General features: G+C 40.4%; 1 protein-coding gene across 1 annotated transcript in view; it reads right to left on the bottom strand.

Moving 5' to 3' along the window:
- The window catches only part of LOC307167552 (NACHT, LRR and PYD domains-containing protein 3-like), a 39,532-nt gene that overhangs the window by 15,698 nt on the left and 4,442 nt on the right, over positions 1 to 19,392 (bottom strand). The window contains exons 5-6 of the mRNA XM_079886742.1: positions 9,144 to 9,257; positions 7,277 to 9,067 (exon numbers count right to left, since the gene is read on the bottom strand). Coding sequence (XP_079742868.1) covers positions 7,277 to 9,067; positions 9,144 to 9,257 — 1,905 coding nt within the window. The remainder of the gene's footprint in view (positions 1 to 7,276; positions 9,068 to 9,143; positions 9,258 to 19,392) is intronic.

Genomic DNA, 19,392 nt, shown 5'->3' with positions numbered 1-19,392 from the left:
TTATACAAAATTCAAAAAGTAGTCAAAACACAGAACATAACAGAACATAAGTTGTTTAATTTTTACAACATGCTTATTTTTTTAATTAACGAAATGTCAATCTTTATCTTTATAACATGATGCAATACAATACAACAATCTTCAATATATAGTAAATCTTCAAATGTGTAACAGATTGTCACCTTAAAAACAGTAATTTGTGTGGTGGAACAAGTCATGATATGTAGAATTATATAGTTAGCATCTTAATTTAATCTTTGTTTTATTATTTTATTAGTTCATTAACTAATTGTTAACTCAACAAATTTAATGTAAAGAGCTGGATACTTATTAGGCCTACTAATTAAATAATGTCAACTATAGTAAATGTATTGATTAGAGTTGCCATAGACTAAAGATTTTACTAGTCGACTAATTGCACGTTTATATTAATTTCTGCTTAAATACTGGGTATGGAGGAATATAGCCTATTCTGCACTCAAGCGCATGCATAAATCTCGCCGCAAAAGCAGGCTAATGATAATAAACATGTCTTTAAAAATAACAATGCATTTTAATTGTTTATTAATAAACTAGTGTTTTCTAAATAAAAAACTAGTGTCAGCTGCAAACATATCTCCACATATCCGCTGTAAAGTGGATGCGCTTTTAATAGAGAGAATGCATCTTATGGATTACATAATCAGATGATATTCGATTTTTTTCGTTTAATAGTGGACATATCAAGCTTTATATAGATATTTTTCTCATGTATGTGAGGCTAGTAGACTATAGCCTACGCTGTGATTCTGTTTATTTTTGTGACGCGCTCCAGTTCACGGAGACCATGAAAGCGCGCCCTGATTGTTTTATTTTATGAAAGCAAAACATTTTCTTGTTATTGTGAGTTTACACAAATAAAAGTAGTTGCAATAACACAGATGCAGTTTACACAAATAAAACTGATGCATTATTCTTTTCTGAATGGCTAGAAATGGAGTATTTTAAGTTGTTTCCACTGTTGATAGGAAAATGCGAGTAATCGCGTCCGCGCCTTCATGTCATGCAGTGAGCGCGCTCCACACTCCACACAAACACTTGGATATGAGCCTAATAATAGCGCACATTTATCTTGGTTAACGTAAGAGCGAGCGGCCATGCCAGACGGAAAATCCTCTTCATGTTTAACAAATCAAATCATGCATTTTCTACCTACCGCGAGTCAGCGCTTTTTAAAAAGGCTGGTGAGACTATACGGTACAAGCATAACCAGCGTAAGGAGAAAGGGGCCCCACTAAGGGGGATGCAGAGATGTTGCTGCGTCTTTATATTAACATTCCTGATTGTTTGAATGATCAGCCTTCGGGGGCCCCCTTAAAATGCGGGGCCCCAGGCAATTGCCTGGCTTGCCTGCCCTATTGCGACGCCTCTGAATCCATCACAATGACAAAATAATTTTTGTGAAAGGTAGCATACAAGAGAGAGAGATTGATTTTTTGCTTGATACAGGTGCAGAAATTACAATAATTCCTACACAATTGGCTAAAGGTTAGACATCCCGTACAAGAAAACCAAACTTTCTTTAACTGGCATAACAGGTGAAGATTCTGCTTTGTATGAAACCCCACCCATAGAGGTACAATTTGGCCCGAAAACTCTGACTACAAAATTGCTATGTGCTCCATTGAATACAGGTGCAATTTTAGGCATGGATCTTCTGAGACAAGTACATCTAACTTTAGACATGTCCTCAGAATCTGCTAGCATTAAAATTTCCTCAGCACACGTTTCTACCAATAATGCAATCCCTCCAGAGTATGCTTTCTTACTGAATCATCCAATTTGGGCTAATGACAAGGATGATTGTGGTTTATTGACAGGTGTAGAACCAGTTAAATTGAAAGGAACTCCACCCCACGGCTACCAAACAGTATCCAATCAGTAAGGAAGCCATACAGGGAATCTAACCTATTGTAGAAAAGTTGCTGACGCAAGGAGTGCTAGTTAAAACCAATAGCCCATGTAATTCACCCATATGGCCCATCAAAAAGTCCAATGCAACATGGAGACTTACAATAGACTACAGAGTAGCCAATAAACATATTGATAAAATCACCCTGCTAGTGGCAGATCCATCTACAATTTGTAATGGCTTATCATTAGATTGTAAGATTTTTTCAGTAATTGATATGTCTAATGGATTCTTTTCTGTACCATTGCACTCTGACAGCCAGCCATGGTTAGCTTTCACAGTTGACCATGAACAATATCATACCCCTTTTCCACCAACAAGAACCGAGTGCTGGTTCAGAGCCAGAGCCAAAGCTGGTTCAGAGTTGGTTCGACTGACGAGCTTACTAAGAACCGGTTTGCCTTTCCACCGGCTAGAGAGCCACAACCAGTTTTTCTGGTTCGGAGCTGGTGCTTTGGCGGTGGAAAAACAAAGAACCGATTTGAAACTAGGCTCTGGCTCCGAACCAGCACCAGCTCTGCCTTGGTGGAAAAGGGGTATCAGTGGACCCGATTGGCTCAGGGTTTTCAAAACTCCCCGACCATATACCATCAGGCTGTCAGACGTGATTTGTGTGACCCAGAATGTCCAGTAAAACAGTCCACTATGATCCAATATGTCGATGATATTTTGATTGCCTCAACAGATCATGAGGTACATCAAACTGAATTGGCAGCATTGTTGGACTATTTGCATAAAAAATGACACAAATGCAGCTTTCACAAAGCTCAAATTGCTAAAAAACAAGTCACATTTCTGGGTCAAACAATTGGTGCAGGAAATAGATCCATTACACAGGATCGAGCGGCTTCAGTCAAAGCCATACCTCCGCCTACTACCATTAAAACACTACGCTCCTTTTTAGGAACAGCAGGTTACTGTAGACCGTGGATTGAAGAATATGCCTTGATTGCTCAGCCTCTCTATGACTTGTTGAAAGGCCAGGGTAAAGATTCAGATATTGTTTGTATGGAAGAACTTAACCTCAAAGCATTCAATGATTTGAAGAGAGCACTATGTCAAGCACCAGCATTAGGAATTGCCCAATCTGATAGACCCTTTGTGCTTTATGTCCATGAACACATAGGCTCCATGACTGCATGTCTAATGCAAGATCATGGGGGCAGTTTACGTCCAATTCATTACTATTCTGGTAAACTTGACATAGTCGCTCAAGGTATGGGCCCATGCCTCAGAGCAGTACAGGCAGTTCATCTAGCTCTTCAGGCTTCATCTGTAATGGTGTTAGGTCAAACCGCAAATGTAAAATGTCCTCATGCAGTATCTGCACTAATGAATCAAGCAAAAGTCACTTCTGTCACTTTCTCACGTTGGGGAAATTGGTTAACTACTCTCACAGCCCCGAATATTGTTTTACAGCGTGCGCCAGTCACGAACCCCTCTTCATGTATGATGTCTGCAATGACTGAAGTTGTGTTAAAGGATGAAGGCGAAATGACTCATGATTGTGTTACGCTTACATACGCGGCGACAAGTGAAATAGCAGAAACTCCCATAGAGAACGCAGAATTTTAGTTGTTTGTTGATGGTTCAGCTCAAGTAATTGAAGGGAACAGACGAGCAGGTTATGCAGTAACATCCACCACTGAGGTGGTAGCTTCAGGTCGTCTTCCAGATCATTTTTCAGCTCAGGCTGCAGAACTGGTAGCTTTAACTAGAGCATGCACTCTAGCTTCAGGATCGGTTGCAAATATCTACACAGATTCCAGGTATACTTTTGGGGTAATTCATGATTTTGGTGTCATTTGGCAAACCAGACAGTTTCTAACTTCTGCTGGATCCCCCATTAAGCATGCGGAATTAGTGAAAGATCTTATGTTTTCCATGAAACTTCCAAAGAAATTAGCAGTGATCAAAGTGAAAGCACATCTTACAACTAACACTACAGAAGCTAAAGGTAATGCTCTTGCAGATGTAACAGCTAAACCGGCTTGTTCCTATGTAACTGTACAAGTGTGTTCAGGTAGTACAGCACAGAAGACAACTCTGCCCCCTGAATCAATCATTGATATGTACAAAGACGTTCCTTTATATGAAGCATGGACATGGTTAGATAAAGGAGCCACTGTGGATTCTTCCGGCTGCTGGACCAAAGGGGGAAAGTATGTTGCTCCCGAATCACTGCTGCCATATTTGGCTCAACAAATACACAATTTGGGTCACAGTGGTCCAGCAACGATGAATCACAGGTTCTCAAATCAATGGTGGAATCCAAAATTCAGAAATGTAGCCACAGATACAGTCAAGAGGTGTGTTACATGTCAGAAAAATAATGATGTACCAGCAGCCATTACACCAGCAGCACATACCCCAGCTCCACCAGGACCATTTCGTCACTTGCAAGTTGATTACAATTCTCGTTGCCCCCTTGTAAGGGAAAAACTGACGTTTTGGTAATAATAGACAAATTCTCAAGATGGGTAGAAGCTTATCCAACAGGGCGTGCTACCGCTGCACATACTGCTAAATGTCTTGTCACTGATTTCATTCCCAGATGGGGATTACCAGATTGCATTGACTCAGATCAGGGTACACACTTCACAGGACAGGTAGTGAAAGAAGTATCTAAAATGTTGAAGTTTAAGTGGAATCTTCACTGCCCCTACAGGCCACAAGCATCAGGACAGGTTGAACGGGTGAACAGAACCATCAAAACCAGGTTAAGCAAAATGCATCAGGAAGGAGTATCATGGGTTGAAGCGCTGCCAGCTGTACTGTGTAGTATGAGAGCGTCACCTAACAGATCAGTAGGACTGAGCCCTCATGAGATTATTACAGGACGCCCAATGCAGATGCCAGGTGTGATTGATCTTAGAAATGCTGATGTTCACATTGCCTCAGATGCCCTGATTTCTTACTGTGAACACCTTACAAAGGCAGTACAGAGTGCCAGAGAGAGAGTTGAGTCATGTTGGCAGACTCCACCAGAGGGTGGACACACAATCATCCCAGGTCAGTGGGTCATGATAAAATCATTCAGACACAAGCCGTTAGAACCTAAGTGGCATGGACCACATCAAGTAATGTTGATTACAGCAGCTGCAGTGTTGTGCCAGGGAAAGAAAACATGGACTCATGTGTCACATTGCAAAGTGGTTCCTCCCCCTACAGGGATAGGATAGGACACATGGACCAGTGAGGAGCCCCGGGGAAGAACCGGAAGCAACAGGCTTTCGGGGGCCAACCCTGCGATGAAGATTCCCTTATAGGCCCTTCCCAACCATAGTCCATCCTCACCTCACTGTTCCTTTTAGGTGTCTCATGAATTAAGAAATAGGGAAAGAAGGAACCACAATTAGCAGACTCAGATTGAACAGAGGATACAACCCTAATGTTTGCATTCTTTACAACGAATACTGGTCTGTTGCAGTTGTTCTCTTTTGTTTTTCTTTCCCAACTCTGTGCAGATACCACTTTACGGTTATCCTGAGAACCATATGCACTGACCTACACACCTGCATATGAAGACCCAACCTCCAGAAAACAACTAGAACAACTGCAGAGACTACAACCAACACAGAAGAAAAATACACAATGCAGAGAACTCAACTACGGGAACTTCAGTCATCAAGCAACATGATCAAGATTGCCTTAATCCTAACCATCATGGACACAGCGCAAAGTGTAGACCCCAGAAACAACATATTCTTAGAGCTGATGAATATGTCAAGAAATGCCTTGTTTGCTGGAAAGAACGTTTGCATGCCACATGCACCTTCAGTAGGAGCCGGAATCCCATGGGTTGCACACCCAATCTCCAAATGTGACACGTGTACATTATTCGATAGATTATACAACAAGGATACATGTCACAACGTAACCATTCCTCCAGCTTCGCAGTGTTGCATTCCTGGACTACCATCCTGCAACCTAACTTCAGCTACTCCTATCATGACAGATCTACTCCTGCAAATGATGTTCCACTGGTGCATGGAAAATTATGCTCCAGCATCGACTCCACAGGGTGAAATTCCTCGTGAACGTTGCAGTTTTGTGATTGAAAGAGGAACAGATGAATCCCATGTGTACGTTACTACTACAGAAGAGAAACAGGAAAATGACTTAAATACATACTCCACCCCAAGCTCTCCACAGTTACATTATTCAGCTCCTTCTACCAACAAAAATGGCTGCATTCCAGGACTTACTTGTGTTCAAACGTGGTGGTCAAAAACTCTTGGAGCCTTAATCCCATCGTATGGTGTCATGCAGGCTCTTGATCAAGTCAGAAGCCTGTCGGATTCTGTACAAACATTGGCCAACGATACGGCTTTGGCCCTGGGTAACATCACAGACACTCTAGCTTCACACAAGATAATGATCTTACAGAACCGAGTGGCCTTGGATTACAGTCTTGCAACGCAAGGGGGAGCCTGCACCATTATCGGCCCTGAGTGCTGCACCGGGTTAATGGATCCAACAGAGAATTTGAACAAAATCCAAAAAGACATTCTTGATATTTCAACAAAATTACACCAAATGACTGAAGACAATTCTTCATGGTTCGGAAACTTGATTGGTAAACCCTGGCTGTGGATTAAAGAAATAGCAATTCTGCTGTTGTTTCTCCTACTGGCGTTCTACGTATGCATCCACAGTATCAAGTGTTTCATTCAACAAATGACTCGCGCCTCGCACGAGAAAATGAATGGTCCAACCATAAAAGAATATTACCCGTAAGGACTTCACGGACCCTAATTGCATATTTGCTTCTGTGTCAGCATGCAAATACAGATGAACAACACAGATTATGCTATGTACCTGTAACTTACACAAGTTACAAGAATGAACTTTTAAGTGTCTAAATTTGTATTTTGTGAGAGTTTTTAAGAACTCTCAAAAGGGGGAAATGTTGTATTACAAATTTATGAAATGTTTAATTTAGTTTTACATTGAATTTAGCATGTTAAGATTAGGTATATAAATGATGATTATCAGAGCCTCTAGCAAAAGACTCTGGTCAGTCCTGTTTTACCGAAACTCTTAATGGCTCTTGGAGCTAGTGTTTTAGCAAGAGAGTCTTGCCAGTCCTGTACTTGGGTATCAGCATTTGAATAGATATGCTGAGTGAATTAGGGTGGGCAGCACTCTCAGTCTAGAACAGGTTCCTAAACCTGTCTTTTTGGTTCCTGCCCCTAAATGTATATAAACTGTAAGAGAACGTCCACTTAGTCAGACTTTGGTGACTGCAGCTACCGACAGCTCATGTTCTCAATAAAGAATTCTGCTGAAGAAACACGATTCTGAGTTTCCAACAATACTTACTGAACTGATCTGGATTCTTTAATCACAGGAAGAAGCTTCTGAAGAACCTTTAGTTGTTCAGTTTTATTGTCTCTTCCAACAAAATCATTAATATTAAACTTGTCCAGCTTCTCCTCTGATGTCAACAACACAAAGACTACAGCTGACCACTGAGATGAAGAAAGTTTGACTTCCTTTATTCTTCCAGATTTAAGATACTGTTGTATTTCCTCCACTAGTGAACGATCACCCAGTTCATTCAGACAGTGGAACAGATTGATGGATTTCTCTGGAGAGTCAATGGTCCTGATCTTCTCCTTGATGTACTCAAATGTTTTCTTATTGCTGTCAGATGTTCTTGTCCGTTTCATTAGTCTTTGTAGGAGAATCTGATGAGACTCCACTGACAAACCCAGAAGAAACCGCAGAAAAAGGTCCAGATGTCCATTTTTACTCTGTAGAGCCTCATTCACAGCTCTCTGATGCAGCGCAGATAATGAAACGTGTTTAGACATGAGCTGAAACCAGCCCTTCATTTTAGACCGCGAACTCTGTTTGGTGATTTGGTCAAACACATTTGTGTTGTTGATTGTACAGGAGAGATGCACATATAGAGCCGCTAGATGTTCCTGAACGCTCAGATGAACAAAGCAGAAGACTTTCCCCTGATACCAGCCAAACTCCTCTCTGAAGATCTGAGTGCACAATCCTGAGTAAACTGATGCTTGTGTCACATCAATGCCACACTCTCTCAGGTCTTCCTCATAGAAGATCACATTGCCTTTCACAAGCTGCTGAAAAGCCAGTTTCCCCAGTTTGAGGATCATGTCTTCATCTGTCACGTTCTTCTCATGTTTGATGTTGGTCTGAAGGATCAGGAGGTGTGTGTACATCTGAGTGAGAGTCTTGGGAATCTCTCCAGTCTCTGCTTCGCTCAACATCTTCTCCAGAACAGTGGCTGAGATCCAGCAGAACACTGGGATGTGGCACATGATGAAGAGGCTCCTTGATGACTTCAGGTGTGTGATGATTGTATCGGCCAGACTCTGATCACTGATTCTCTTCCTGAAGTATTCCTCCTTCTGTGGATCATTGAAGCCTCGTACCTCTGTCACTCGATGGACACACTCAGAGGGGACGAGATCGGCGGCTGCTGGTCTGGAGGTGATCCAGATGAGAGCAGAGGGAAGGAGATTCCCCACAATGAGGTTCGTCAGCAGCACGTCCACTGAGGCTGATTCACTTACATCACACAACCTCACATCGCTCTGAAAATCCAGAGACAGACGACACTCGTCCAGACCATCAAAGATGAACAACACTTTATATTTGTCTTTGGATATTTCCACTTCTTTAGTTTCAGGGAAAAAGACATGAAGAAGATCTGAAAGACTGAGTGTCTTGTCCTTCATCAGATTGATCTCTCTGAAAGGAAGTGGAAATATGAGCTGGACGTCCTGGTTCTCTTTCTCTTCAGCCCAGTCCAGGATGAACTTCTGCACAGAGACTGTTTTTCCAATGCCAGCGACTCCCTTTGTCAGCACAGTTCTGATGGGTTTGTCTTGTCCAGGTAAAGGTCTAAAGATGTCATTGCATTTGATCGGTGTGTCCTCTGTTGCTGCTCTCCTGAATTGTGTCTCAATCTGTCTCAGCTCATGTTCATTACTGATCTCTCCACTCTCACTCTCTGTGATGTAGAGCTCTGTGTAGATCTCATTCAGGAGTGTTGGGTTTCCCTGCTGTGCTGTTCCCTCATACAGACACTCAAACTTCTTCATCAGATTTGATCTAAACCTGTTGAGGACTTCATGGCTGTAAAATTAAAATACCACAGCATTAACAAACACAATGTCTTTTTTTAACCATATATTTTGTTGAAATGTAATACCTGAGATCAGTCTGTTTATCTCCACTCTTAAAATCTACTGGCCGAATCATAGACGCATCTATCCTCATAGACACACAGCTGGGCTCTGGTTCTGATCTCTTCTGATGAACTGAACTATAACAGAGTTTAAAGTTAAACATATTTGCCATATTCAACATATTACATATACATTTATCAATAAAATAATCACTCTTCATGATTATTTAATTTACACTGTTATTACAAAAATTGTACATTGAAATGAGTTCTTTCACAGATGTCTCTCGGTGTAAGCAAATACTGTATGCATTAAAATATTACATTAAAACATTCTTCTTGTACATTGTTTATATCTTGTAGAATATATTACTGATAATGTTCTGATAATATAAAATGGCATACTACAATCACATTTTTATAGAAATTAAATACCTGAGATCAGTCTGTGTATCTTCACTCTTAAAATGTATTATATTATCCATAGACGCACAGCTGGGCTCTGGTTCTGATCTCTTCTGATGAACTGAACTATAACATAACTAGATTAAAGTTAATAAAAATTACTGTATTTAAAAAAAAAAAAAAAAACACAAAAAAACACACATAATTTATCCTTAAAGAATTTATTTTCACAATGTTGATAAAAAACCTGTAAAATGAACGAAGTCTCTCATGTGTAACACTACATACATTAAAGGGCCCCATTATGAATTTTTCAAAATGACCTTTCATGTAGTGTGTAACACAGCTCTAAGGTAATGAAAACATCCTGCAAAATGTTTAAAATCTGAAAGTGCACCATATATAAAGTTATTGTCTTTCAAAAGTAAGAGTCGACTCTGAGTCAATTAAAAAAATTGTTTTTCAAGCGTTTCATTAAGTCGTTTTGTTGAGACGTTAAGACGAAACATTAGCATATTGCCCACCCACTTATTACGCGCACAGACACCAGGGAAAACTCGAATCTCAAACACTACAGCTGATTCCTGTGGATACTGGACAGCATCATGTCGAGAAGACGCTGTGCTCTACAATGTGAAGGTAAAGCCAGTTTTTTTTCACTGCCCAAGGACGAGCATGTGAAGAATCAGTGGTAAAAATTCACCTTTATTAAAGGAGAACTCGGCAACTCTAGCGAACTCTAGTCACTTCTTCGCTGATTTTCCCTTTTGTTGTCGCATGTTTTCCCCACGAGCTCCCCCTCCAGCTGTGGGGGGTGTATATTTCACAACACGGTCGTAAAAAACTCACTTGCGGCGGCCTCCTCCCCCTCTCTACCGCTGCTCATGTGCGTTTGTTTTGATCGGAGCAAGCCAACTGTATCGTGTGGAGCTATGTCTACCGAGGTGGGTAATCTGGTAATACATCATACATGCGTGTGTGTTTATGTCGAATTGCCGTAAAGCAATTCGTGTTTCGCGCTCGTTCTCGTTCTCGCTTCTCACAAGACTTCCAATTTCTATCTTGCCGGGACGGTAGTCCCCAAGTTGCAAGGTTGGTTTTCTGCCTGGGAACGCTGGGGGGAGCGGGGAAAGTCACCAATATCACCAGAACAGGTTGTTTAACCATCCAAATGATTTCTAGACAGTTTTATTAAGTTAAAAAAAGTTACCAAGTTCTCCTTTAAACTCCTAAACTTTTGCTGTGTTAACTTTATTTCACTGACGACTGTTTCTCAAATCTCAATGCAGGATTCGCAAACCGCTTGCTCTTGAAAGATGGTGTTCAAAATACTTAGTTTTGAGTTTTATATTGTGTAGGTCTTCTGCTAACTGGATAACTCACATTATTACTGTCTTACTGAAATTCTTCAGCTAATCAGTTGTGGGCCACTATTACCTATAACTGTGTCTATTAATGCAGATTGTCTGTCGTTCTCACTACTTTGAGGAAAGATTAAGCATGGAGCAAGATTTGTTTTACCAAAGTTTATGTTACATCAGTCATTCATGCTAGAGCTCGTCTAATGTATGCACTGTAATTGATACAGTTTCCACATGTTCACCGCAATAAATTAGAAAAATACTCTGTAAATAAATAAGTATAAGTAAAATAATCGGTTTGTTGATGGACGTGGACTTGTTAATGTTGATGGTGAGAAATTACAGTTGCAACATCCCTTAATGTACCCCAAACTGAGTAGTGTATCACTGAGAAACTTCCTGCTAGAGTCGTCCTTGCGATGGAAGTTCGAGTTGAACGACTAGTTCATTCAATGCAATCAGTTCATTCAAGTCTCAGAGTAAAACTGGGAGTTGTGAAAAATATGATGCACCGGTGTTTTGCCAGATGAGAAATTTATCTATCCATCCATCCATCTTCTTCCGCTTATCCGGGGCCGGGTCGCGGGGGCAGCAGTCTAAGCAGAGATGCCCAGACTTCCCTCTTGCTATACACTTCCTCTAGCTCTTCCGGGGGGACACCGAGGCGTTCCCAGGCCAGCCGGGAGACATAGTCCCTCCACCGTGTCCTAGGTCTTCCCCGGGGTCTCCTCCCAGTGGGACGCGCCCGGAACACCTTCCCGGGAAGGCGTCCAGGAGGCATCTGGAACAGATGCCCGAGCCACCTCAGCTGACCCCTCTCGATGTGGAGGAGCAGCGGCTCTACTCTGAGCTCTTCCCGAGTGACCGAGCTTCTCACCCTATCTCTAAGGGACCGCCCAGCCACCCGGCGGAGAAAGCTCATTTCGGCTGCCTGTATCCGGGATCTTGTCCTTTCAGTCATGACCCAAAGCTCATGACCATAGGAACGTAGATTGACCGGTAAATCGAGAGCTTCGCCTTGCGGCTCAGCTCTTTCTTCACCACGACAGACCGCATTACTGCAGAAGCTGCACCGATCCGTCTGTCAATCTCCCGTTCCATCCTTCCCTCACTCGTGAACAAAACCCCAAGATACTTAAACTCCTCCACTTGAGGCAGGAACTCTCCACAAACTGAAGTGGGCAAGCCACCCTTTTCTGACTGAGGACCAGGGCCTCGGATTTACCGTCCCGCTGCATGCTGAAGTTCCTGGTCTGAAGGGGCCAACACGACAACATCATCCACAAAGAGCAGAGACGAAATCGTGTTGTCCCCAAACCTGATACCCTCGGGCCCCTGGCTACGCCTAGAAATTCTGTCCATAAAAATTATGAACAGAACTGGCGACAAAGGGCAGCCCTGCCGGAGTCCAACATGGAAGAAGTCTGACTTAATGCCGGCAATGAGAACCAAGCTCCTGCTTCGGTCGTACAGGGACCGGACAGCCCTTAGCAAAGGACCCCTGACCCCATACTCCCAGAGCACCCTCCACAGGACACCGCGGGGGACACAGTCGAATGCCTTCTCCAAATCCACAAAGCACATGTGGATTGGTTGGGCAAACTCCCATGAACCCTCCAGCACCCTGTAGAGCAGTGGTTTTCAAACTTTTTCAAGAGTGTCCCTTTTTTTTTTTTTTTTTTTTTATTGATGCGACCCATTGGCCTATATAGGGCTATTCTTAAGCCAAGCATACAGAATACAAGGGTGCTAAAGGCGCATTAGATTTTATTCTCATTTAAAAGTGCTCTGTTGTGCACAGCTGGCACAAAAATTCAGCTCAGCACTTTTCTTAACAAACCCTTTTGATGATGCGCGTGCAGTGGCTTATCCGTGACGCGATCGCAACGCAAACTTGATTTTGCACTCTTTTGATCTAGCTAAAGCTACAGGGATGCTAATTAACCGGTTAACCATTAACCATTGTAAGAATTTTAACCAATTAATAGCCTACTATAGTTTGCTGTATGCTTAAAAAATACACAAAAATTATTCCACAACAAATCCTTTAAATTTAATGATATTCAGAACAGAACAAGAATGAAAAAAATATCTATAAACAAGCAAAAACGAAATAATTTAAAGCGAAAGTGAAAGTAAGCGGCATTGGGCTCACGTAACTCTCTCATTCGAATACATTTTTTTCTATATTCGTGATTTATTTGGATGCTAAACTTATTTATTATAGGCTTCTAACACCGTGTCCTAACTACATGCGACGCGTTAAGATTCCAGCGACAAGCAGTGTGTCTGTCCACACTAGACGCGACTGTGAGACGCCACAACGCCAATCAGAACAGCGTGTGGGCGGAGTCTCGCAGCAAGTGCACAGCACTAGAGAGTAATCTTGACGGCACTCGCAAGAAAATGGATAAGTAGCTACATAATCAAATTCACAAATAGTACACCATTTAAAAAATACAGAGGCTACTGAGTTACTAAAACAATCTTTGTCAAATAATACACTTGATTGTTCACAGTTTTAACGTTCATGTTTCCATTTGTTTAATTTCAAGATCTGAGGTGAATTATATCCATTGTTGCTTTTACAGCTTCAAAGCTGGAGCACTAAATGATATTCAAAGTCACATTACACGCTTTTAACATTAAATAAAGCACATAAACAGTACCTGAGATGATCATTGCCATACTTTGTGTTTGATGTTCCAGCGCGACGTCGCAGAAAAATAGAAACCGTTTCTAAATTAGAAATTTCGCGTGTCGCCGTCGCGCCTGGTTAGGACAAAAACTCTGATTAACATGGAAAAGATACCTTTTATCGCGTGTAGTTAGGACACGGTGTAAGAAAAAATGAAAATGATTATCCCCCCAAATTTTAAATATATATTAGGCTTAAAAAAATAACAATTTTTAATTTAAGTGAACTTAAAACAAACATTACATAAACCCATTATAAATGTCATATTTACCTGTGCCTTTCCTGTCTAACAGGTATGAAATATACAGAAATTGAATAAGGTTATCAAAACATTCCGCACTGCATAAATTATAAACTAAATATAGATAAATCCTTATTAAAGCTACAAGCATTCTTTAGTCAAGAGCAGTTAGTAATTTTCTCTGTTTTCTTTGTCCTTTGGTTAACTTTACTGACAGAGAGAATTAGCTGCTGCCACTTTAGGACCAGCCGCTGCTGACGATCTCACACATCCCATTCTCTCTCTACTCTTTACTTTCATTTAAGATTTTATTTAACTCATTTAAGACTGCTCTTGTGAGGATATTCAACAAAACGGACATTTTGGCATACATGTGTGTTGTTTGTTCTAGTGCGAAAGAGAACTTGATACTGGCGCGCTGTCTGTGCAATACTGGCGCGCATCTATCTCTGTGTGTGTGTGTGTGTGTGTGTGTGTCTGTCAGGAGTTCATTCACTGACAGCGCGTTCTCTTGTCTTGTCGCGCATATAACGATATCTTAACCCTCTGGGGTCTGAGGGGTTTTTGGGGTCCTTGAGATGTTCTGACATGCCCTGACATTTGTGCTTTTTTCAGTTGCTTATAAACATATTAATGGCAAAGGTGTAATTACACTCTATTTAGCACAAACAGGGCTACCATAATATGTGAACAACTTGCATGTACATGTTTGTATTTTTGAGAGAATAATGTTTATGCATGGTTTTTGAAAAAACAAAAAACTAAAGTTTCTGAAATAAGGCCACAAAACACATACTAAATATGTGTCAATAAGACTTTTGACTAATGGATGTCGTTGCCTAGAGTTTTTTCTTCAAAATTATGTGAAAATCATCCTGCCTAATCATTCACATAACACAATACATTAATTTAAATCTTGTAAAACACTTTTTGTTTGGAAAGGCCATATGCGGGTGGGCGTGATTTACACCTGAGGAGACAATGGGGCCCGCATAATGAGGCTGCATACGTAATGAGCCTTTCATTCAGGTGTGTGACTGAGCCACAAGACTGCAAGGACAATATATATATATACAGGGGTTAAAGTGGGCCGGAACGGTCCGGAACTGCGTTCCGGCACCTCAGATAAATTAATAAATAAATAGATTCAAATCAAATCATTCTCATCAAATTCAATTATTCTCATCATTCATCAAATCAAAACTGAATATCACCGCCTGGCCCCGCCTTCACAAACACGCTTCCCGACGTTATGTTCTCATGGTTCTCCTGTTTGATTTGAGTGCATCTGCACCGGTTCACGCCTCCCCTCCCCGCTGAACGCCAGCGATTACTTGCGTGAAATGCACTCACGGTGGTTGAGCGCGGTAAAGTTAGTTTTAGGTTCGATATTCGCCGGACATTTGTTTTCCCTTGCAATATATTTTATTATTTATTATTATATTATATTTATACCTGAGAATGCTTTGACGCGTTTCCACAGCACATGATGCTTAAGGGAACGTCTGCCAATTCCACCAACTGCGTTATAGTCCAGTCATTTTAAGCCAAAATTGCAACAGAAGCAAACTCAACTGATTTTGTATCCTCAATATGTCCTGAGTAAGGAAAAAAAAGCCCCGAAGAATCCCATTAGGGGAAAGTTTAGAAAAAGACCCAAATATAGCCTATTCATACACCTATTCATTCTTTTACTTATGTGAATAGGGTAAAAAAAAAAATAACCTTTAGATATCACCATGAAAATTACTGAGTTGATTACTTACATCAAGACACAAAAAAAATGTATTACAAGTTTTTTTAAATTGTTAACATGGACATACAGTGCACAATCTAATTACGTATGTGCTCATTTGCATAAATACAACAACAGGTCTAAACATTGGGTCTAGCTACGTGAAAATGTCTTGTTTAATCTTGTTAACAGTAAAATACTTAATGTTAAGGTCTGAATGGAACCCATTTAGGCTACCCATGAGCATTAATACATAGAGGCAGGAAGAAGTACTTTAGAAACCAGCCTTTATTCATTTTTAAGAGATGGGGTTTGGGGCTGGGCCCGTGGGACTGTTTCTGGGGGACGAGTCTGAGGGAAGAACAGGAGACAATGGTAAGGAGGATGCAGAAGACAAAAGGTAGGCAAAATAAAAAGTGAATCCCCAGAAACAGTCCCACGGACCCAGCCCCAAACCCCATCTCTGCAAAAATAATTAATAAAGGCTGGTTTAAAGTACTTCTTCCTGCCTCTATGTATTAATGTTCATGGGTAGCCTAAAACATGTCTCAGAAAATGATTCATAAAACATATAAATATCAGTTGAGCCTATGTATACTTTCTTCACTGACACAGACGAAAATGAAAAGACTATCAGTCAAAGTTCAGTTTTAGGAGGGGAAGAATTAGGGCAGAAGGAGACTGAGAGAAAAAGAAAGATGAAGATGAGGAGAGAGCAGGTATTGACAAATAATCTAATGACAATGTTTTAAAGCTATTTCTTTTCTTTTTTTTAATTGGTCTTCAAAAGCCCTAAATTGCACATATGTTGATCAGAGAAATCCAAATTTTCTCGGGGGAGCATGCCCCCGAACCCCCCTAATTACCTCATATTTTAGTCAGTTTTGAACTTCTCATTTTTATGTTTAAATTTACATTGTGAAAAACAAAGTTGTGTTCCATATCGTGGCCAGCAATTTTAACATAGTATCGTCATCATATCAGTGTAAAATAGATGTAGATGGACCAAAATTAAAACATTAAAAGTATTAAATAAGTATTGTGATGCTTGGTGCCACAGTGACAATCTTGTCCCAAAAAGTATTGCTATACCACGATACTCAATATGTTGTCCCACGGTGAGTAATTTTTCCCTGTTGCACCTACACAAAATTTGAGGGTTCCCCCACCTGCCAAATCCTACTTTAACCACTATATATATATATATATATATATATATATATATATATATATATATATATATATATATATATATATATATATATATATATATAACTGGTTCACAGTTGTTGTTGTTTTTTCCACAAATTGTGCTTGCAAATTGTACAATATCCAAGGTAAACATTTCTAGTAATTGTGCAGTTAATTGTTCTCATACTGTATTTTCAGATTTGGAATATATTCTCTACCAAAATGTGTCACTAATAAAGCATAATAAAATTATTTAAAGAGAAGGCTTATAATGACCTTTTAAGATTTTGTATATATATATATATATATATATATATATATATATATATATATATTTTTTTTTTTTTTAAAGGTTATACAATTACAACAACATTTAAAATTGTAACAATATTTCCAGTGTAATCTTTCTTTGTAAAAACTAAAGTATACATTTTTTCATACGTAATTCAATTCATATGAGAAGAAATTGGCAACATTATAAGCTTATTTGATGTGGCAGTATTTTACAGTAAAAACTTTATAATCTATCCGATTTTGTAGTCGATTTTTACTCATCTCAGTATAGCAATTTTGGTAAAAAGTTTGGTAAAAGCTGTTCATTCATTCATACATAGAAACGCGATTCATATTTAAGCAGTATTTTTGCCAGCTGTAGTAGCTCCACAACAGCACGTATCTGTGCGTTCGTTCATTCATTCATACACAGAAACGCGATTCATATTTAAACAGTATTTTTGCCAGCTGTAGTAGCTCCACAACAGCACACATCTGTGCGTTCATTCAAAGAACAAAGCAAATAGAACTGACATATTCCTCAGCGGGATCCGTTTGCTCCTCGAAATGAAACTTCTGAGGTCAATTTTTCAGGATTATTATCAAGATAGTATTATTCCTCACAGCATCGTAAAGTACATAAGTCTGAAAGTGAACTCGCGGTGTGTGTTATCCAGCTGATGTGGCCGTTTCACAGGTTTGTATTGATCGCCTCACATTTGCGTTTGAATAGTGCACGCTCTCCGTGGGCGGAGCACATTAAAACTTAATGAGCTGTGATGAGAACGACTGACATCTCTCTCTTTGCATACATATTACATAAACTGTGAATATTTCTTTTGTATAAAAAATATTTCATTTAAAAGAAGAGAATTCAAGCTTCATGCCTGTGTGTCTGTATGTCTGTTTGACTGAGTATTCGCTGAGTTATTGTTCATTTTCGGACGCGTTTCAGAATGGACTACACTGACAGAGAGGAGGCAGAACTCGCATCATGTTTATTTTTCTTTATTTGGCAAAAAGCACAACACTTTGTTTTTATTGTTAGTATACACAAAAATAATACACACTTAACAGGATCGATTGATGTAAAACAAGCATATAAGATAAAAATTATTATTATTATTATTATTTTTTTGCACTGATAAGGAAAAAAACTAACCTATTGCACTGGCGCAATAGCCGACCTCAGGGGGTTAAAGTCACCTGTTGTTGTTTCTGGCGTTTCATCGCCTGTGCCGCAACCGCGATACCACAGAAGCGCAGGACCAAGCCTATGTCGATGCGCGCGTCCACGTCCAGGAACATCGCATGCACACTATATAAATAAATAGCAAATGAGATTTTGGATTTTGAAAAGTGGGGGGGACCCCATAGGAAATTACGCCCGTTGGATTCTTTGTACTTCACTCACGTTCCAATATCGATCCCTCTTCAAAAAAATCCCCCTTTTCACATGCGCAAAAATGTGCCTGGAAACATCACAGTGGAGCGGTGCTTACGCTGAATTGCACAAAATGCAGGCTACTGATTATTTAAACAGAGCAGTGTAATTTTTATGTTAGGTTGACTATTTTATTTTGATAATGAACCAGCTGCGATGTCAAGATTGCAATGCTGGAATATGTTGTGTGTGTGTGTGTGAGGCGCCGGCGCGATGGAATCATAAAAATATACTCCGTCATTTTGTTCATACAGGACATCTTTCGAATTTATTTATTTATATTTGAGTGCACTCGCAATAAAACACAACATTGTGCTTTAGTAAAATAAAGAAAACAAACAAACTGCCATCTCGGTTTCCTTTCCGTCAACTTGTTTGTGAGGCGCCGCGTGATGCTGTCAGTTTTTTCTTTTGTTTTAATAATCTATTAATTGTTTTAATAGCCATATTTTGCGTGTCTTTTATATAGGCCTATAGACTATGGTTTTATGAAAACAAATTTTGTTTTTTTATTTAATTATATTTTCCTTAAATCATCCTGGCGACCCACCCCAGGGTCGCGACCCAGGGTTTGAAAAACGCTGCTGTAGAGGGGTATAGAGCTGGTCCATTGTTCCACGGCCTGAACGAAAACCGTACTGTTCCTCCTGAATCCGAGGTTCTACCATCGGCCGTATTCTCCTCTCCAGTACACTGGCATAGACTTTCCCAGGGAGGCTGAGAAGTGTGATCCCCCTGTAGTTGGAACACACCCTCTGGTCCCCCTTCTTAAAAAGAGGGACCACCAGCCCGGTCTGCCATCCCAGAGGCACTGTCCCTGACCGCCATGCGATGCTGCAGAGGCGTGTCAGCCAAGACAGCCCCACAACATCCAGAGACTTGAGGTAATCAGGGCAGATCTCATCCACCCCCGGTGCCTTGCAAC

Source organism: Squalius cephalus (assembly GCF_949319135.1).
Source record: "Squalius cephalus genome assembly, chromosome: 11".
Lineage (NCBI taxonomy): Eukaryota > Metazoa > Chordata > Actinopteri > Cypriniformes > Leuciscidae > Squalius > Squalius cephalus.
Note: the sequence above shows the minus strand (reverse complement) of the source record. Positions and strands in the feature narration are given on the sequence as shown.